Source organism: Desmodus rotundus, chromosome 5 (genome assembly GCF_022682495.2).
Source record: "Desmodus rotundus isolate HL8 chromosome 5, HLdesRot8A.1, whole genome shotgun sequence".
NCBI lineage: Eukaryota > Metazoa > Chordata > Mammalia > Chiroptera > Phyllostomidae > Desmodus > Desmodus rotundus.
This window is the reverse complement of record NC_071391.1, coordinates 151,833,558-151,855,882: the sequence shown is the minus strand read 5'-3', so window position 1 is coordinate 151,855,882 and position 22,325 is coordinate 151,833,558. Positions and strand designations below refer to the sequence as shown.

Here is a 22,325-nt window from a genome sequence, read left to right as displayed (position 1 = left end):
CGTGGCGCATCACACCTTCGCTTTATGCATTAGACTTACAAGACAGAATCTGCCCCGGTGTTATCAGAGTCTGCTGTGTTCCCATTGGTCTCTGTTGGATGCTTTTATTTCACAATTTCTCCCGCCTGTGTTGGAGTGACCTTGGCGCTTCTGAGATGTTGTGTGGCTTGTGTTTTGCTTATTTCTCCACCCTTTCCCTGGAAATTGTGGCCCACGTAGATAACTTGCTTTTACAGACCCTGCTTGATTTCTTTCTGACTTGCATAATTTTCCTGGCAGGAGCGTGGTTGTCTTCGTCCTTTGTTTTCATCAACTTTAAATTATCAAACAGAAAAACTATCACTGTGATACCATTACTTTTAAAAAAAACTTCTCATTTTCTATTGCTTGATTATTTTTTATTTTTTCCTATTTTTGGTAACTTGGCTAGAGCTTGTATACCTTTAATCATTTTTACTCTGATAGTAGTTTTATTTTTATTTATTTTATTCATTGTTTCTAAAAAGCATTTCTTATATCTACTTTTGAAGAATTTTAATTTATTCATCTTTGTTTTTCGGCATCCTAAATTTTCATTCATTTCTATAGATTTCCCCCACTTTAGCTTCTGTGGATTACGAGACTTGCTTTGGTTCATTGTTAGACTTGTTGTTTAGCTCTGTTGTGTGTGAACTCAAAGGATCCTTCATACTATTTTTGTTTCACATCTCTCTTGGTCCAGTTGCTGGGCATTTCAGAATTATTTGACAGTAGAAAGTATTCATTTTTTTTCTTCATGAATTCCAAAGGCTCGTGCTTAGTTTGCGCAGTGTTTCTGAGCATTTATGAATGGGTTTTTGCACGATCTTCCAAGCTCGGTTTTGTGGGAGCTGAAGTACAAGGTCCAATCTGATACTGTTCTTTGTGTGCCAGTTTGGTTCTGCTGCTAGCGTTGTGGTTTGTGCCTGTGGATGCAGTCAGCAAAAGACATATTGTTAAACAATGGACTCAGAATTGTAAGCGAGATTGGTATGGTTCCTCCCCCCCTTCCCCATCTAGTATACTGTGGTTATTTCTCCTGATTTTTTGGCAGGTGTTGCTCATCTGTGTCAAGCTTTGCCACATTGGCCTGAAATTTCTGCTTTGTATATATAGTTCAGCTAGGAGTTAGGAAGAAGTATTTACAGTCTTATAGCATTCCACTTTTTCCAATGTATTTTTACTCTAATGATCTCACTCTAATCTCCCAACAGCTTTCGGAAGGCCAGTTACCCTGCGTTGTGTGTAAGGGAGGGTTCATAGGGTCTAAGTGACTAGTCTGAGGTCACTTAACCAGGAAGTCAGGGATCCAGAAGTCAAATGCAAGGCTTCCATGTACAAGCTCAATGCTTTGCCCACTGTGACATGCTGGGAAGGAAATACTGTTTTTATTACCACACAGAAACAATTTGTTTCTCAGAAGAAACAGAAAAAAAGCAAATCAAGGTGAATAATCAGCTACTCATGGTGAGAAAGTTATACAGGAAATGAGAACAAGCAATGACGTTGCCAAATAGGTAAACACAATGTCAAATTGTAATGACGCCTGCTATACATCAGCTAGAAAAGGTATGGTCATTTGACAAATACCTGATTGGGAAATTAACTGACAAATTACCACTTTTGTGTGGGTTTCTCTTGGACACTTGAAGAGTAATAACTTGTGATTATTTTTGTTTTGCTTGTTTTTGAGGGTATAAATCACAAGCAGAATTTGCTGAAAATAGGGTGAGAAGTTAATCAGGTTCATGAGAGAGAAAGGCTCAGTTTCAGCTATGAGATATAGAGAATAGTGTTCAATGCTGTATTTTACTGCATGTGTCTTTAAGACTAGTTAATCTATGATCTTAAGTTATTTTGTGGACCCTGACCTAGTAACATGGCTTTACGATTCAGGTTTATCTTGTGTGCTGATACATCTTTAATTGTCTTAATTCTGTCTTTTTGATATGCTAAAAAACTGGTTTAATTTGTGATCAGATTGTAAATTAAAACAGTTTTGAGTCACTTTCTAAAATGAGTTGGTTCATTTCCTTTAAGGTGGGAAAGATGAAGGAAGAAAACTTAAAGGTCAAGACAACTTAAAGATCCAGATAATAACATGGACCAGATCTGTACAACTGAACTTTGGGCATCTGTGAATGAAAAAAATTGGGTTTTCATTTTAAAATGCACTTAAAATTTATTTGAAAATTCAATGATCAATTATTTTAACCTTAGTATATATTTTAAATATCAAGTAGTTTATTTTATGATCAGAAGGGATCTGAAAGAAATTAGATATGATCAAAAGCAAATTTGATTCAAGTAGAATATTCTCCCCTCAACCTATTAGTATTGGTTCTTCTTAAGGGACATGGATTTGTCAGAATTTATGTCATCCTAATAATTAACTGGAGTGGAAGAACTTTATTTTTAGAACTAAAGACCCTTTGGTGTCATCTAATCTACTCCTGATTGCAGCAGTTCCTTTAGTGGCGTCTTTGGTAAGTGGATATTGTGGACCCTGAGAAAGAAGATACCAAGAAGGGCTCCTGGCGGCTAACTTGGACTCAAATTTAAAAAACGGAGCCTAGCAGCCATTTCTACACAAGGACCTCTCATGCAAACTGCATGGACTTCAGAAGCCTACACTAAGCTGCCTCCCTCCTGCATGGAACTGCCTGCCTGCACTGTGTTTCTGCCATCTGAGTCAGCCCTTATAAAGGAGTTTCTGGAATCCTGTTTCAACCAATAGAACTGAGGCTTTCTTCATCTCATCAGAGCTATGCAGCTGTATCACCATCAGCTTCTTCACCAACCAATCAGAGCAGCTCTCTTCTGACCAATCAGGACTGTGCCTTTTGGATTAGTTACTCTGTGAGGATTTGGATCCCTCATTTCATGAGGAGAAGCAATCGGGGACTGGGGCAGGGACTTCTGTTTATATAAGTCAGCCCTTCTGACTCCGGGAGTATATTTTCCCTTCCCACTGAAGATGGAAGAGTGTGTTTCCCTGGCTGGAGCTGAAACACTGATGATGAAACACCAAAGATGCCTTGCCAGAGCAGACTAGTGCTGGGTGGAGCAGACAGGCATGGAGTGGAGCAGAGCTGTCTAGCTGGAGAGGAGCCTCTCCCCAGGGCCTCCTAACTGCAGTGTTGTTTTCGCGGCCATGCTGTGTTACAACTGAGCTATTGGCACTGAATAAAGTTTCCTTCTTCACCGCTCCCCACATTGAAAATTGTTGTTAGTGTTGAATTGGCACCGGTGACCATCAGTTGACAATCTATACCTACTGTCATTAATAGGAATCTCATTATTTATGAGACAATATTACAGTGTCCCTCAAAAAATATTTTTGTCCTAGGGACAAAACAACATTATTCCTCGTCTGCACGACAGTTTCATGGTGCTGAAAGGGGCACTGAGCAGAATTGTTTTCAATTAACTATAGCAATTTTGCTTTTATAATGGTGGTCTTCTTTTTAAAACTAGAATTACTAGAATTACCAAATAATTATCAGGGTGGAGAAATTGTGGATAATGACAGCAGACTACAGATGGAGAAAAACATGCCAATATTTAAAGAAAAGGAAGGAAAGTCTTAAAAATTACAGTTTAATTTTTACATTGATGTTGGGTAAGATTCAAGAGCTGATTATTAAATAAATGGTTTCAGAAAATTTAAAACATGTTGTATCTGTACAAATCAACAGGTTTGCTTAGAAACAAATTATGCAAACTAACCTAATTTCTTTTTTGATGGTAGATCACTTAATATAGAAAATTATTTCAACAGAAATTTGACCACTTCCCTGTGATATCTCTCTGGATATTCTGTGTTATTAAACCAAAAAATGGTTAAGTAGATTTGCAGTAAATTGAACAATTCTTTGGAAAGTCTAATGAGTTACTCTAGTCTTTTAAACTATATTTTGTTCAACATTTTTGTGAATGATATGGACATACTTGTTCAACTTGTGGAGGATACAGGTTTAAAGAGATGGATACTGTTATGTGTGACAGACAAAATTAAATTTATCCCAGTAGGCTAGTATGTTGGTTTGGAAACAACAGGAGGAGATTTAATAGTGTAAAGTCTCTTACTCAGGTTTCACAAATTCGTTGTGTAGTTAGAGGAGAGCAGTTACGTGAAAACCAGTCCGGGACACATATAGAATGAACCAATGATGTGACATGACTGCTCAAGAAGCTCATGCAGGCTTGTGCTGTGTCAACAGAAACGTCGGGTCGTCCGCTTGGAATGAGGTTCCTGTGTTCTGCCTGTGCCGTAGTAGTCATACTCAAGTGCTGTGTTGGTATCTGCGTGTCACAGTGTAGAAGAAACATGAAACTAGTGTGTGCTTGACAAAATCATGACACATAGTCATTGCTTGAAGGAGCGAGGAGTGCTAGTTTTTAAAGATAGAAAGGACTAGAAATCAAGGCCAAGAGAAGTTAAGTAAATTGTTCAAGATGGTATCATTAGTTAATGGCAGACCAAGTTCTCTACTGTTAGCTCAGGGTTCATTCTACTCATCACATTTTGTTCTTCCACAAGAACAAAACCAATCCTACTAGGGAGAAGTTATTAGGAATCAGATTTAGACTCTGCACAAGAGTTTTTAGTAATTGGGGTTGTCCTCTAATATCAGAAACTGCTTTGGGAAATAATGAGTTATTTGTTATTGAAAGAAGTGAAATAGATAACCGTACAACCTCTTTCCCGGAGATTTTGTATGTTTTAAGGGATAATTCTGAGCTCTCAGAAACTGACCTGGATATCATATGTGGAGGGCAATCAACCATATTCCTCTACGTCTCTTGTCCTGGTTAATTATTGACAATGCCTTCTTTCCTACTCTAGGCTATCCCACTTTGGGTGATAAATTATATGATTGCCTTCATTGGAAAGTCTCTTCTGACTCGATAAGTCTGCTGAATGAAAATTATGTTGTCATCTGAGATCACGTCATGGTGACAGTATGTGAGTCTTTGAGAAAGTCACATAATTTTTTAAAAAGGACAATTTCAAACATAAAAGTAGGTAGAGTGGTATAATGAATTTCTAGGAACCTGTCACCCAGCTTCACAATTGTCAGCTCGTGGTCAGCCATGTTTCATTTGTCCTCCATCACCTTTTTCCCAGATGATTTTGAAGTAAATTCAAAGTGTCATGTCATTCATTAGTATGTTAGCATGTATTGCTGAGATAACAACTCTTTTAAAACATAACTTTAATATTGTTACACTTCTTAAATCTTTAATACCAGTCAGTATTTAAATTCCCTGGTCGATACATAATCTAGACTAGTTCTTTTAACTTTCTTCCTTCGTGTTTGTCATTCATGCTGTCAGTGGTTTTGAGGAGCCTAGCATGTTGCCTTGTAGAATGCCCTGCCATTTGGGGTGTCTGAGTGTCTCCTCACGATTGTGTTTAGGTTATACACTTCTGTCGAGCTTTCCAAGTAGGTGAAACTCTGTCTTCTCAGTGCAGTCATCAGAGGTCCACGATGTCCATTTGCTCCCTTGTTGGTGCTGCTGAATTTGACCACGTGGTTAAATAAAGTTGGCATCTGCCAGATACCGCTATCATAAAATATATTTTTTCCCTTTGTAATTTCTTAGTAATCTGTGGGGTGATACTTTGAGACTGTATCTTTTTCCCAAAAAAACTTTTTGCCTAATGGTTTTAGTATCCATTGTTGATCCTATCCTGAATCAATTATGTATTAATATTTATAGTTATTTTTATAAATGTCTTACCTCTAAGATCATATCTCCTGGATTTGCAAGTTTTATTGGGGCAGAATCTCTAAATTCTTTTTCTGTTAGTGACACTATTTATAATATTTTTTGAGGTATTAAGTGAATTAAGAAGTGAAGATTCTCTCTTTAGAAAATGAGAAAATGTCTTCTTTTATCCTGCCAGTTTGCCCAGATCTTTAGGGTTGCATACTCTTTTTCTTAAGCTTCCTCTAGTATGGAGGAATCAGTTGTGATTTTTTTTAATGTTGCTTCACATTTCAGGATTTTTTCCATAACGTCTACCAAATGACAATGTCTTTTTTCTTCTCTGGAAATGTGGAGCGATGCGTACTCTGTACATTGGTACCAGCCTTTAAAACCGTCCCACTATGGTGTTCAGTTCAGAAGAAGTGAAATGTAAATACATGGTCGTCTAGAGGCTGTATCTAAGTTAGTGGTTTGTGTGTGTATAGATAAATGTCAAGCTTATGGGCTAAGTTTTTTATTATTGTTTTCTCAGCTTTTTTACTGTTTCATGATAGTCATCATTACTGATTTGTTTTAAAATTATATTTAAGTTCTAGCTACTTTTAAAAACTATAAACAAAATCATAGAAAGGTTGAGAAAGCTTACTTTCTTTTTATGGGGTCAAATGCATTGTAATCGTTAAAAAAGAATTGGTAATAAATTGTATTAATGAAACATTTTATGACTATGCATTAGAAAATTATTAAGACTAAAAATTCCTACAGTAGAATGTTTATTACTCAATAAAGTAATGCTAATTCATAGCATTTGGCTTAAAATATTGTTATTTTATGCACTGAAATAAATATACTGAAGTACAAGGTTAAAGGTGCGTTTAAAACATTCTAACATCTGAAGATAGGGCATTATACCCCTTTCCTAATTAGTCTGAGTTTCCAAGGATGAGCAACATAGCAGATTCCCTCTGATACACCTAAGAATCACGTAGCTCACTTCCTGAGAACTGTCTTTTATTGTAAACACTGAAATAACTGGGCATGCTTAACTTGGAGAAGGCAAGACTAAGAGGTCATTTGCAGATGATTTCTTAAATCAGGGGCTGCCATGTAGAATAATGCTTAAGGTAGAGCTAGTATTAATAACTAAAAGTGATTTATAAGCATATATATTTTTTTCAGATATAAGCAAGGACTTTCCCCAGCAACTAATAATGCCCGGCAACAGAGCATGCTGCCTAATGAAGTAGTGAGCACGTGTTACCTAGAAGTGGTCATGGAAAAATGGATGACCTTGTCTTCTTCCCTTTTCTTCATTCCCTTTGTTCTCTTCTTTCCTTTCATTTTGTCCTCTAGATCTATGCTGCTCAGTATGGTTGCTACTAGCCACATGCGGCTATGGAGTACTTGGCATATGGCTAGCCTGAATTGAGATGTGCTGTAAGTGTGACACATCAGATTTTGAAATAATGTAAAGTATCTCCCTAATTAATTTTATATTGATTGCATGCATGGCACTATTTTGTATCTATTGGATAAATATGTTAAGATTAGTTATTTATGATTATTTATTAAATATTTATTAAGATTAATTATTAGTTCCAGATAAGGAGTAAACACTCTTTACCCTATCTCTTTCAGTGGTTGCATCTAAAGAATACATACAGCATTACTTGAAGACTCTCAAAAGTAGATAATAGCAGACATACTAGGAAGAGAAACCAAAATTCAGAGAATGATCCATAGAGACGTTAGTTTCCTTTGTGTCCTGCCACTCCCTCTTGCCACCCCCAGCTTTTTTATTTCATGCAGTGTTTCCTGGTTTAGGTCCTAGGGCACCCTAGGGCATAGCTGGAACTATGCCATGGGCATGGGCAGTAAAAGCTCCAATGGAAATCCTCTGTCTTGGGTCAGAAGACACAAAAGGGGGCCCTTTGAGATGGAGCTTATCTGACTCTTCTGGCCTTAACTCAGACAAGCTCCAGTTATGAAACTCGACTCCTCCCACAGCCTCTGACTCTTTTCTTTTGTTGCTTCACCTCCAGCTGGATACAGTCATGGGAAGTGCACAAGAATAGGTGGAGGCTAAAACTCCCATGATCTAGCCAGAGCACCAGGAAAAGGTGCCAGAGAGTATGGGGGAGAGGGGGAAGCTGGAGAAGAGGATTCTTCAATTTGTATATGAAGTCTCAGGCTTATTCTTGAGTTGCATAAGTATGCAACTGAGCAGAGTCATTGTAGCAAAGGCTTTGAGTGTTGAACTGTAGTGTAGTTCAGTAACCAGACCCCAGACTGGTTTCTCAGTAACACACACTTGGGAAAAACCAGAACAGCATTATAAGGCTTTGGAAACTATACTGACATTTGAACCAAGTCCACAGACAATGGTTTAATACTTTCATTCTGACCTAACTTTATGCAAGTCCATTTGGCAACTTAAATGAGAAATTCCTTGTAAGACACACACTTAAAAACTCAAGAAGAAATAGGTGTTCTGAATTGTCTCATATCTGTTAAAACAACTGAATTCATAGTTAAGAAAATAACCTTTCAAAAGTAAAACTCCAGGCCCAGATTATTTGAGATGAATTCTACCAAATATTTAAGGAATAAGTAGCACCAGTTCCACATAATTTCTTCTAGAAATTGGAGTGGACACCAAATTTCCCAGTTTATTTTATAAGGCCAACATTTTTCTAATACCAAAATCAGTCAAAGAAAGTACTTTCTTGTACAAAACAAACCATAGACTAATATCCCTCATTTGAAGAGAGAAGCAAAACTATTAAAAAAATATTAGCAAATTTAATCCAGCAAAAAAAATAGAATGAAATGCATCGTGACCACGTAGGTTTTATCCTGGGAATAAATGACAGATTCAACATTTGAAAATCAATGTTACTCTCCATATTTATGGATTAATACAAGAGAAACCATATGTCATATCAATAGATGCAGAAAAGACATTAACGGTATTCAAAATCTGTTCATGGGAAAACACCTCAGCAGACTAGGGGGAATTTCCTGAACCTGAACCTGATAAAGGATTTCTACACAAAAGCTACAACTAACATCATTCATGGTGAAAGACTAAATGTTTTCTTCCTAAGATTGAGAATAATGCGAGGATGTTCACTTTCCCAACTCCAATATAACATTGAAAATCATAGACATTGTAATAAAGCAGGAAAAAGAAATAAAGGGCATACAGATTGGAAAGAAAGAATGAAAACTGCTTCTATTCAGATATGACATGATTGTCTATGTAGAAGATCCCAAGAAATTTCTAAAAAAACTACTAAATGGGTTTTCCAGGATTGGAGGATACAGGTCAACATAGGAAAATAAATCATATTTTTGTTTATACTAGCAAGAATGGTTGGAAATAGAAACTTTACAAATAGTGCCATTGTAATAGCTGCCCTCTAACAAAAATAAAAAAGAAAAATTTAGTTATAAATCCAGTAAGATCTGTTCAGGATCTGTATTAGATGTAAGGAATAACAAACCTCAGTAAATGGAAACATATTATATTCATGGATTAGAAGACTGAATACAGTTAAGAAGTCAATTTTCTTTTTGTTAATCTATGGTTTTAATGCAATTACCATCAAAATCCCAGCAGGATTTTGTATATATTGTCAAGATGATTTTAAAATTTATTTGGAAACGCAAAGGAATGAGAATAACCAAAATAATTTTGAAAAGAAGAACAAAGTTGCATGAGTCAGACTACTAAATTTTAAGTCTTATTTCAGGGCAGTGCAGTATTGGCAAAAGGATAGATACATCAATACAACTAAATTAAAAGGTAAAAAAATGGAACCATGTAAATGTGATTAATTGATTTTTCATGATTATGCAAAAACACTTTGATGGAAAAAGGATAGTCCTCTTGGGGAATGGTGTAGAACACTGCACATCCATTTGCCAAAATAATAATAATAATAATAAATAAATATTTTGACCTTTATCTTAAACCATGTACAAAAAATAACCCAAATATAAAATTTCAAACTATAAAACTCTGAGAAGACAACATAGGAGGGAATCTTTGTGACTTTAGTTAGGCTATGAATTCTCAGATACAACATCGAAAACAATTCATCAAAGAAAAAATTTAATAAATTAGATTTCTCCAATTGAAAAACTTTTGCTCTGCTGAAGATACTGTTAAGAAAGTGAAAAGATAAAGTATAGTGGAGAAATCTTACAAAGAGGACAGATTTCTAGAACATATAAAGAGCTCTCAAAAGTCAACAATAATAAAAGAAACAACTGAATAAAAACTAATGGGCAATAGATTTGAACGGACATTCCACCAGAGAAAATATACAGATAGCAAATAAACATATGGGAAGGTGCTCAATTTCACTGGTCACTGGGGAAATGTAAATCAAAGCCACAATGAGACGTCTCATGACACAGCTGTTAGAAAGACTAAAACAGTAAGGACAATGACAACCAGAAATGGACCATATCAAGTGTTGGTGGGAATGTGTGGCAATTGGAACTCTCATGAATGGCTTGGGTGACTGTTAAGTGGAACAGTTATTCTGGAAAACAGTTTGGCAGTTTGTTTTAAGGTGATAGATATACTTCTTCATATGACCTAATGATTCCACTCTTAGGTATTTATCTTGCAATGATAATCATTTTTCTAGAAATGGAAATTTTATGTTTACACAAAAGCATGTATGTGGATCTTTGTAGCAGTATTATTCATAATCAAAAACTGGAACTAGCTCCATTGGGTACATGGGTAAACAAATTGTGCTACATTCATACAATGGATGAATTGTATGAATTATACTAGTCAGCTATAAAAAGGCAGAAACTATTGATACAAGCACTTGAATGTGTTGATACATTTGGCTGATTCTTAAATACCTTATGCTAAGTGAAAGAAGCCAGTTTCAAAAGATTATATATACTATATGATTCCATTTTTGTGACATTGTGGAAAACGTGAAACTGAAGGGACAGAGCAGATCAGACGTTGCCGGGGATGAGGGATGGTGGGAACGTTTAACTACAGAAGGATAGCAGGAGGACATTTGAGAGGGTGATGGAATTGGTCTATATCCTAACTTCGGTGGTGCTCCCCCAAATCTATGCATGTGAATCTATTCATATGACAAAACTCATAACTGTACTCAAAAAGGTGAACTTCACTGTGTATAACTTGAACTGGGAGTGCCGACCCAGAATTGGAATAGCAACTAAGAATACTATGATGGGCTGTAAACAGAGAGGTGACTCTAACAAGATCAAAATATAATAGGGATAAATTTAAAATCCTGAAATAGATTCTGAAATTTAGCTGTCCAAATTAAGAATGAAGACTGTGTGGCTTAACAATAGTGTGTGTGTGTGTGTGTGTGTGTGTGTGTTTTATATATATATAGTATATGTATTATGCGTATATTATATATATATATTAAAATAAAAGTCTTGGGGCATTTAGTTGATAGGAAGTATAATAAAAGTCAACATTGATGTACCTGCCAAAGAAAGCAAGCTATTTCAATTTGCAATGGTATTTATTAATAGAAGTTTAGTATCTAAAGTGAAGGCATGGAATTTTGAACTTGATTGTGTGCTCATTATAGCACACCTGGACTCTTACAGGTTAGTTCTAAGAGGATTATAGTCTGGTACACCTGCAGAGAAGAGAGAGGAATGAATGATAAACTGAGACCAAGTCACAAGAGGAATAGTGAAAGAAACTGGGGTATTTAGTCCGGTCAGGAGGTGACTCATAGTGGGGTTGAAAGAGAGGTCACAAGAACTGCCTGTGAAGGGAGTAGAAGGGCGATGCTATTAAAGTGAAACTAGAATTATTCCATAACTTCCTAAGAACCAATGGATGAAATTTTAAGAGAGATTAAATTTCAGTGTAAGGAAACACTCAAGGGTTAGAACTAACCCTTGGAAATGAGCCACTTCAGCAAAGTTTTTTGTCAAATTATTGATTGAATCTACTTGCCCATTTAGAATCTCCTTCAACCTGGCATTTTCAAAGATTCTTGCCTGACCCTTCCTTCCCATACTTGAAGTTTCAGTAAATAGTCATTTTATGTAACAACTGACAGGAATAATTCTTTCATCATTGGCAAAACTCCTATTTGAGTTGTTTCTTTGAAACTGCATTTTCCTAGCAGTTATTTAAACTTTTAGATAGACAGCATAGCATGATGCAGTTTCAGTGGTAAGACTGAGGAGTCTTTGGCCCCGCTCTGTCCCCTCTGTGGCCGGGGAGCAGGACGCACGGTTCACTCTGCAGGTCTGGTGACTGGGCCTTCCCGAGGTGGTGCGTGTCCTGCAAAGATCGTTAGCGCCTGAGGCACAAGTGTGCACAGACAAACTGCACTGTGCCCAGAAATTCAGCGATTTCATGTATGTGTCATATCATGAAGCATTGTAAATGTGTATTTTCTAAGAGAGGAATTCCTGCCCCAGTGGTCCCAGTGTTACAGCCTGGAAATTTTCAGGGAGTGATGAAAAGTAAAACTTAAAACTACCATTTTGTTTTTTAGGTAGTCACAACTGCTGGCCATTTTAGGTGTTTCATTTCTTTCCTTTTTTTTTAAGCTCACCTTATGTCACCTCTGATCCTATTTTTATTTTTTTGTTCTCTTGCTCACTCTTCTTTTTTATGAAAAGTTGAAATAAGCAGTATCCAAGGAGTCTGTACTGTGCTTGTTTCATCTTCTCCAGGGAGAAATAAAGGACGTGCAAGGCTGTTGCTCTTCTGTATGATTTGTGTTGGTCTTTTCTCCGCCTTGAGGTCAGGGACTGTGTTTCTCCTTCCCATAGAACTCCCCAGGTGTCCAGTATGTGCATCTGTGCATGGTGGGTTTTTAATAAACGTTCTTGACTGATTTACTGTTCTCCATAGCAAGAAAACAACGCCACATTTTATCCCAAAGAGGCTACACAGTACTGAGCACAGTGTTTCGGGAGATCTTTGAAGTTGAAGGGAAGAGTTTGAGAATTCTAAAATGTGAGAGTGTGAGATTCTGAAAGGTATTTAAATGTACTTCCTTGTTTCGAAAAATACTCGTGTGATGTTTTTTACCTCATGTAATAGAGTAACTTCTCTCTCTCTCTCTAAAAAGATCCTCTCAGTTGAGGGTGTGAATTTGGATAATTTGGTATACATTTTTATTTTGTTTTATTTTATTTTTTAAATTAATTAATTTATTTTTATTCAGTTATAATTGTCTGCATTTTCTCCCCTTCCCGGCACCCTACCCCAGCCAGTCCCACCTCCCTCCCCCACCTCTACCCTCCCCCTTGATTTTGTCCTTGTGTCCTTTATAGTAGCTCCTATAGACCCCTCTCCCCACTATCCCCTCCCTACTCCCCTGTGGCTATAACCAGAGACATTGAAATTAAGAACATTGTACATTTTTATTTAAAAAATTATTGTATATTCAAATACTTTTGGCTGCTTTAAAATTAAAAAAATATCAACTAAAATTAAAAAAAAATGAACTTCCCTAGTACTCTTCTCTAAAAGGATCCATATGGGAACTTCTTGAAAATTAAAGGTCTTTATAAGTATTCATTTTATAAAAACATTCTTTGTTTTTAAAAAGAGCTCATTGCAGAGTTGTTTTTTAAGTGGAGAACTCCCTAATTGTATTTTCAAGATGATTTTATTTATAAAAAATAAATTTACTCATAACCATTGAGTAAATACTTTCTAATTTATTTGTTTAAGATTAAAGTGGGACAAATTTTTGCGTCACATTAAAACAATAACAGATTTATTGAGATACAGTTTACATACCACGCTTTGAAGTGTTCATTTCAGTGGTTTTTAATGCATTCACGGAGTTGTGCAACCACCATCGCTGTTCCAGAGCATTTTCATTACCACAGAAATAAGCCTTGTGCTCGTTAGTGGTCACTCCGCATTTTCTCCTTTTCCAGCTCCTGGCAACCATTTATCTATTTTCCGTCTTTTGGATTTACATATTCTGCACATTTCATGTAAATGAAATTATACAGTAATCATACAGTACTCATAGATGGCCTTTGGTGTCTGGCTGTTCTCACTTAGCGTAAAGTTTTCAAGGTTCATCTACATTGTAACACGTAACTACCTTTTTTAAAAGTAGCTGAACGATACTCCATTATTTATATCTATTATATATATATATATCACACTTTATTCATCTGTTCTGCTGTTGATGGACATTGGGCTGTTTCTACTTTCTGTCTATTGTAAATAATGCTGCTGGTTTTAGTGTGAGCATGCTTTCATTTTTCTTGAGTATATACCTAGGAGTCATAAGGTAACTCCATGTTTAACATTTTGAGGAACTGCCAGAGTTTTCCAAAGTGGTGGCACCATTCCAGTCCCTGCAACAGTGTATGCGGGTTTCAGTTTCTCCACGTCCTTACCAAGACCTGTTGTTACATGTCACTTTGATCGTGGCCATCCTAGTGGGCGTGAAGTGCTACCTCATTGTGATTTTGATTTTGATTTCCTCAATGATTAATGATTTGAGCATCTTTTCATATGTTTGTTAGGTGTTTCTGTATCTCCTTTGAAGAAATATCCACATCCTTCATCCATTTTTAAGTTGGGTTATTTGTTTTTTTATTGTTGAGGTGTAATTGTGTGTTATATATATTCTGGGTACAAGTTCTTGATCAGATATATGATTTGCAAATCACACATTTTGTCCCATTCAGTGAGTTGTCTTTACTTCCTAGACAGTGTCATTGAAGGACAAAAATTTAAAATTTTTATGTCGTCCAGTTCACTTAGTTTTTTATTGTTGTTACTGCTTGTGCTTTTGATTTCATATGTAAACACTGCCTTGTTATAAAGATCTACTCTTATGTTTTCTTCAAAGAGTTCTATAGTTTTTGCTCTTACACTTAGATCTTTGATTCATTTTGAGTTAATTTTGATATATGTTGTAAGGTAGGGAGTCAGCTTTATTCTTTAGCATGAAGATATCCAATTGTTTCAGCACCATGTGTTGAGAGGACTCTCTCCTAATCTGTTTAGGCTGCTGTAACAGTGTTATACCTTGAATAGCCAGACAACAAACATTTGTTTTTCATAGTTCTGGAGGCTGGGAACTCTGAAATCAGGATGCTGGCAGATTCAGTGTCCGGTGAGGGTCTGCTTCCCAGTTCAGTCTGTGTTTTTGTTGTAACCCTACATGGCAGAGGGGGCACAGGAGCTCTCCCGGGTTTTTCTTTAAGGGCACTAATCCCATTTATGAGGGCTCTGCCCTTGTGACATAATCACCTCCCAAAGGCCCCACCTCCAAGTACTATTACATGGGGGACTAGGTTTCCACATACGAATTTTAAGAGGACACAAACATTCAATCTGTAGCAGACTCTTCTATTTAAAAAAAATCTAATTGTGGCAAAATATACATAACAAAAAATTTAACATCTTAATACTTTTCAAGTGTACATTTCGGTAGCGTTAAGTGCATTCCCATTGGTCTGCAACCAGCTTCCCTAACTCTATTTTTTATCTTGCAAGACTAAAACTTCATACCCATTAAATAATCCCTCTTCCCTCTCCGCCAGCCCTTGCCAGCCAACTTTTTTTTCTGTCTCTACGAATTTGGCTACTCTAGATACCTCATCACATGAGTGGAACCACCCAGTATTTGCCTTTTTGTAACTGGCTTATTTTGCTTACCGTAACATTCTCAATGTTTATGCATGTTATAGCATGTGCCAGAATGTACGTATTTATCTGTTTAACTGTTGATGGACACTTGGGTTACTTTCATTAGACTATTGTGAATAATGCTGCTGTGGACATGGGTATACAAATGTCTTTGAAACACTGATTTTACTTTTTTTGAGTATATACTGAGGGTGGAATTGCTGAATTATATGGTAATACTATTTAAAAATTTTTGAGGAGCTACCTTATTGTTTTCCGTGGTGGCTGCACCATTCTACATTCCCACCAATGAGTGGTTCACAGGGGTTCCAATTTCTCCACAACCTTGTCAGCACTCTATTTTTCTCCCTCTCTCTCTCTTTTTGCCCCATCTTGAATTATCTCGGTACCCTTGTCAAAACCAATTGACTATAGATGTGGAAGTTTATTCCTAGACTTTGATTCCACTCCAGTGACCGGAATGTCTCACTTTATGCCAGCACCACACTGCCTTGATTACTGTGGCTTTGAATTGGAAAGTGTGATTTCTCCAATTTTGCTTTTTCAAGATTGCTTTTTGGCCATTATGGATTCTTTGCATCTCTGTGTGACTTTTAGGATTGGCCAGTCAATTTATGGAAAAAATAAAAATCAAGCAGGGATTTTGATAGGGATTGTTGAAGTCTGTCAATCAATTCAAGTAGTATTGGCATCCTAACAATATTGAGTCTTCTTTTCCACGGACATGAGATGTCTTCCCATTTTTATAGACCTTCTTTAATGTTTTTCAACAATGTTTTTGTAGTTTTTAAGTATACAAATCTACATTTGTTTTGTTAAGTTTGTTTCTAAGTATTTTGATTGATGCTGTTGTAAATGAAATAGATTGTTCATTGGTAATATGTAGAGATGCAATTGATTTTATACATTTATGTTGTAACCCTGCTGATCTTATCGGTTCTCATAGTTGTTTTTTTTTTAATCCAATCTATGGGGTTGGCCAAAAAGTCTGTATGTTTCTTTTCCGAAAAATAAAAAACACATTTTTCATTTTCACCAGTAATTTCATTTGATTTGGATATTTTGGGTATGTCAGCTACCTCCTGTGTGGTATAACATTGATTGTTCTCAATTAATGTTTCAGTTTGATTCTATCAAGTGCAACTGGTCTACCCGACCGTGGAGCATCGTCTAGTGAGAAATCTCCAGCACAAAGCTTCACAAACCACTTTTGACTTGTTCAATCAGTCACAGCCCGTTTTCCACACACTGCACAGATCTTTTTCTTGTGTTTCAGTTGTGTTTTTACCTTTCTTGAAACAATAAAGCATGATATGCTGAAAATGTTGCACATTTTTCCATTTCAGTATTAAAATGCCTACACAAAAATTCACCCATTTTGATGTTTTTTTTCAATGCATGCTGATGTGACAGCTTTCACAATATAATCTAACAAAGTTGTTTTGAATGAAGTTGAAGGCAGCTAAGTGCTACTAGAGCCATTTCACAGAAAAAACCAAATGAACTTGTTGGCCAACGCAATAGATACCATTCATTTCTTTTTCTTGCCTAAGTGCCCTGGCTAGAAATTCCAGTATAATGTTGAATAGAATTGGCAAGAGTGAATATCTTTGGCTCAAAGTTTTAATGTTTAGTGGTTTGGAAATATGTATTACTGACAATGTTCCTTTGAGAACTTGAAAATCCAGCTTTGTGTCCTCAGTAGAAACAAAAATGATAAAATTTCTTCTAATGGAATTCAGCATGCTATTTACTTTTTGAGCATCAAGGCATGATAGATTCTAGCTTGGCTTTTTCCAAAACTTTAATGCCTTTGCTTTATTAATTTATGATTTTTTTCTAAAAGTCACTGAAGTAAGCCAAGTATAGGACTTTTAAAAACATTATCTGTAATGTCCATGTCGTCCTGAGGAATTGTGCGTGCTGCTATAGTTGAATAGAAATGAGTAATCAGGGCATTAATATTGTCTTCACTAGTTCTTTTTTGTCTTGGCTTAGGTTAGCGCTTTATAGTTGGCAGGTTTGGAGAGATCTTAAGTTTGTAATAGATTTAGTTGAAAACCAGAGATGAGAGTGGGTAGGGCGAAGGGTGTGATTGTACTAACTTTTGATAATTTAATTCTCCACCCAACTTCTGAAGGATATATTTGTGCTCAAATTTATTCTCTAGAGAAAGCGGCAAAAGTAATAAATAACTCTTGCGTATTTTATTCTTCACTGTAGATGTTGTCGGTGCTCAGATGTTCAATGCGGAGAATGGAATTTACTTCCTGGATTGAGCATTTCTCACATCTAGTCTATGTGTGTGGCATTTTGCCTCGTCGAAGACATGAAATAAGTATAAGAGCATGTGTACTCTGTGAATGCTTACAGGAGATTTAGGAGGATCAAGTACGTGTACTTAGCTCGAACTGCTTTGTATTTGTGATTTTGTGTGTGCGCCTTGTCTCTTACTCAATGTAAGCTCCTTGATGGTAAGCACCTTGGAGTTGGTGCAGTGTATATCACAGTGCCTCACATGGTAGCATGTGTTTATTATGAATTTTTGAAGTTAATGAAACAATAAAAATAACATGACTGCATTTCAGTACCCAAGTGAATGGCATAACCAGTTAGTATTGTTGAATTTCAGAAGTAACAGTGATCAGTTTGTTCTGGATTTAATAGGGAAGTCTTCATGCAAGAAAAGGTAATTAAGTAAGCTCGTAAAGTGTGGGCAAGAACTGAGCAAGGGGAAAGAGCATTTTAACCATGTGTCATAGTATTTGGAGGTCAGCGAGTGGATCATATTGACTGGAATAGAAGATTGGTATTGGCTGGTAGACAGAGAGAAGGATGGATAAACAAGCAGGAACATCGTATCTTGGAGGCCTTCAATAGCAGTTGGAAAAGTTGGCCCTTACTCTGCTTGATATTAGAGAATCATTTAAGTTTTTTGAGCTAGGAAGTTTTGGGTCAAAGTAGCCCTTCAAGAAGATATACTCTGTGTTGTGTGTGTTGTGGGCTGGAGGGAAACTGGTAACAGGAGATGATTTAGGAGGATATAGCAATAGTTGAATTCCTCTAGTCTTGCCAACTCTTCGAGAACATAGTTTTGGGTTTGATCTTCAGTGCCTAGTGTAATGCCTAGAGCAGAGTTCACATGTTCGTGCATTGGATGCGTGAATGTATGGACTAGGTCATCTGGGCCTGGAGAGAGCTGTTCGCAGTAGGAAATGCCCGTATATGAGAAACATTTGTTTCTGTGAGTATGAAGAGTATGGGTGAGGTTGAAGATGATGTTAAATTTTCAGCATGGTGATTAAGGAATAGCAGTGTCCTCACTAGAAACAGGGAAGTCATTTAGGCAAAGAGAGGAGTGAGAAAAGGGACGGTGAGGAGCATGTTTTTAGATTTGTTGAGTTTGACATTGAAAGACGTACATAGTACATAGAGACAGAAAGGCTCAAATGAGAACTAAAGTGTTAATATTTAAATTTGGATATCACCACAATGGTATTACTGTTTGCGCAATAAAAATGATTAGTAATGTATATGTGTGCATGGGTACTGTGGTCTGCATGTACACAAAGTGTACATACCCTTATATACTAGAACCCAATATATGTGTGTTAGATTACTGGTGTACTAATTTGTTCATTTATATTAGCACAGTGGTGAGAATTGATCCTTCAGATGAGTGGAGGGGAAAAAAATGGAGCTAAAAAAGGAGACAGGAAAGAAACAGAGAGGTAGAAGAATTTACAACACAAATTTGCCAAGGAGACTTGGCAAATTTGTCTTATGTATTAAAATAATAGTAGTAATAGCAACAGCAGTATTCCCGTGCCACTTACTGCTGTGCACCGGACACCATGCTAGGACATAGTGGTTTCTTTGATCCTCACAACCAATCTGTGATGTTAGTGATATTATCTCCCCCTTTTACTGGTGAGGAAACTGGATTCTAAAGAAGTTAAAACTTGCTCAAGATGACCCGAGTAATAAATGATTAGGAGACCTCGTAGACACAAACCAGACTTTTTTGACTCCAAGCCAAATGTTCTTTCCGTTATACCACAGGCTTGTATGTTTAATTTCTTCAAGTAAAGGACTGCATCTTTAGAGAATCAGCCCTCAGTAAAGGCCTGTTAATTAGCAGGCAGTGATTGGACAGTAACATTTTCTGTAACAAATATCTCCATGTGTTTTATTTGTGGCTGCTTATACTTTTCTGCTTGGGTATTTATATTTAGACTGTGTTAGGAGATCAAAATTTTTTGATTGCATGTTGTGGATGTTAATTTAAAAGAGGATATCAGTTCTTTTGTTTGGAGAATTAATCATTCAGAAAGTGTTTTTCAATTTTTTTTTGTTAAAATAATATAAACTTCTTTCAGAAGTTTGTCGATGCATTCCTCAGAACATTCATGCACTAGCGAGGAAATAAGAAGGGCCTGACGTTTTCTTTTATTTCAGGGGATATCATTTTCAATGCCCAATACCCAGAGCTGCCCCCTGATTTTATCTTTGGTGAAGATGCTGAATTCCTGCCGGACCCCTCCGCTCTGCATGTGAGTAACTGCCAGCTCATTTGTATGTATGTTCTTTGTTGAAAGAAAGTAAAGTGAGCTTTTGACAATTGCTTAATAGATGAATTGCCAAACATGTGGACTTTTTTCCATTCCTTTTTTCTCTGTTCTGTAAAATAAGTACAACTCTTCATGTGCTGAAATAGTTTAAATAAGAGGGTTTTTTTTTTTATTGCAGTTTTACTTTCAAACCATTTGAATTAATGAAAGTCTCTAGCATATTGGTTAAAATATTTTTACTTCATCTTAAGGAGACATGTTGAAAACATTTTCTTTGTTTTAACTTAATATTTCATGCCTGCAATCAATTTTCTAATGTTTACTAACACTTCATCACAGGCTTGTTAGGGGAGCGGTTTGGGGCCCTTCAGGAGGCCTTTTTTGGTACTCGAAGTGAAAGTGGCAAATTTGGAGCTGTGTCCGCATTATCTCAGCGTGATTATCAAAGGGGTAAAGACCAGATTAAGTGTACTTTACCAAGCTAGACCCGAAACTTTGCAGTTGAAGTAAAATGTGTGTGGAATTAAGGCAGAGGAAGGGGTGGTGGTGCTTGTCAGGGCACATGTGGTTTGTGTAAAAATTGCGAGTTTTGCATGACTGGTGGAGAAAAACGTGCCATTTTGTTTCAAAGTCTGACCAGACAAAAAACATCTCTTTCTTTCCCAGCACGATTTTGCTATGATGCTTATACTGTAAGACGTTTTATTGTTGTTCAAAACTATGTTCTTTGTTTTGTTTTCTGGATATCTTGTGTTTCCTTTAAGTTTTATAATTTTCAGTTTTGATGACTTTACTTTGAAATCTTGCCCCACTCCCTTTTTTAAAAGGGGAGTATTAACCAGGACGTTTAAAACCTAATGAATTTATTAAATTTTTTTAAAATTTATTGATTTGAGAGAAAAGAGAGAGAGAGATTTGTTGTTCCACTTATTCATGCATTCATTGGTTGCTTCTTGTATGTGCCCTGATGGGAGCTCAAACCTGCAACCTTGGGGCACCTGGATGACTCTCCAACCAACCAAGCAACCCGGCTAGGGCTCCATCTAAAGACCTCTCTTATGTTCTGTAACGTAGCTGTAAAATATGATTGGCAAGGGTGGGATGGGTTTGTTGCTAAATTTGTAATCATTACACAATTTTTGGCTGATTTTTAAATAAAATTGTAGTTTAAATATGGCGCCTTTAGATCTGTTAGATGTTCACCCCATATTGAAGCTCAAGGGTTTCCCTGGAGAAAAGGAGGCAGAAGTTTCCCTGCAGACCTCTTGTGTATTAACTCTGCCCAGTGGAGGGTAGCATATGTTAAATGCCAGAGACGTATTTCAGGCCAGGTGCTTCAGGATTTAAAGAAGGTTGTCAGAAAAGCCCTGTAGTAGAGTTGAGACTTTTACTCGTTCTTGAAGAAAAGAAGAAAAGTGGGGAATACAGTAGAGAGTATTTCAAGTAGGGGGAGGGACATACATTTGGAGAAGTTATGTGTAATAGATTGTAGAAAAAGGAACTGATAGGCAGGCTGAAATGTCAGTTGATACAGCGAAGGACTAAAAAGGGTTAGAAAGATAAGTGCCTTGAATGCTGGGTTGAGAGCCACAGGAGGAAGTGACAGGACAGCTGTCTGACAGCAGTGCGTGGATTAGGGGGACATCGAGGGACACCAGAACTGAGAAGAGTTGCAACAGTCCAAGAGCGAGCGGACCCATAGGGCTTGGAGCTGGGATGCTACAAGAGGGAACACTACATGCAGAGGATAAGAAATACGTGTTTGCAACTTCTCGTTTTGGAATTGGCTTTAAAATTTAAAAAAGAGTATCTTCAATATTGACGAGTATTGTGAGAATGTAGAATTTAAAAGCTAGAAAGACATTAATATTTATTTTATTCCACTTTTCTATGTTAGTATTGAGGAAATTGATTTATATGATTGTGTCAAAGTTGATATTATAAATTCACTCTGCTGATATTTTGTCCCTGAGAGAAGTTACCACAAATGTTTTGAGAAATTATATGAAAAAGAACAGCTAAAAAAAATTTAAAGCACTATATCTAAAAGAAAGATTACATATCCAGTAGAACACCTTCTCTGCAGCTGCCTACCTAGTGCTGCTTCACGGACCTGTGGGCTGGGCAAGCCTAGATAAGCAGTCAGTGTACAAGGGTCCACCTTCCACCAGCTGGGTGAAGTCCACACAGCCTTGGAGGGTACCCTTGACATTCACTGTCATCTGGCTAAAACTCTAGGACAGGATAAACTACAACACAAGGCCTGGTCTGAGGACATGAACATGTCCATGAACACTGCAGGCTTATGAAGGACTTTCATTCATGGGACTTGTTCACTGATGATG

At 36.8% G+C, this 22,325-nt stretch overlaps 1 protein-coding gene across 1 annotated transcript in view; it reads left to right on the top strand.

The window, feature by feature from the left end:
- BABAM2 (BRISC and BRCA1 A complex member 2) overlaps positions 1-22,325 on the top strand; it is a 335,445-nt gene that overhangs the window by 50,592 nt on the left and 262,528 nt on the right. The window contains exon 4 of the mRNA XM_024552599.4: positions 19,868-19,962. Within this exon, the coding sequence (XP_024408367.3) occupies positions 19,868-19,962 (95 nt within the window). The remainder of the gene's footprint in view (positions 1-19,867; positions 19,963-22,325) is intronic.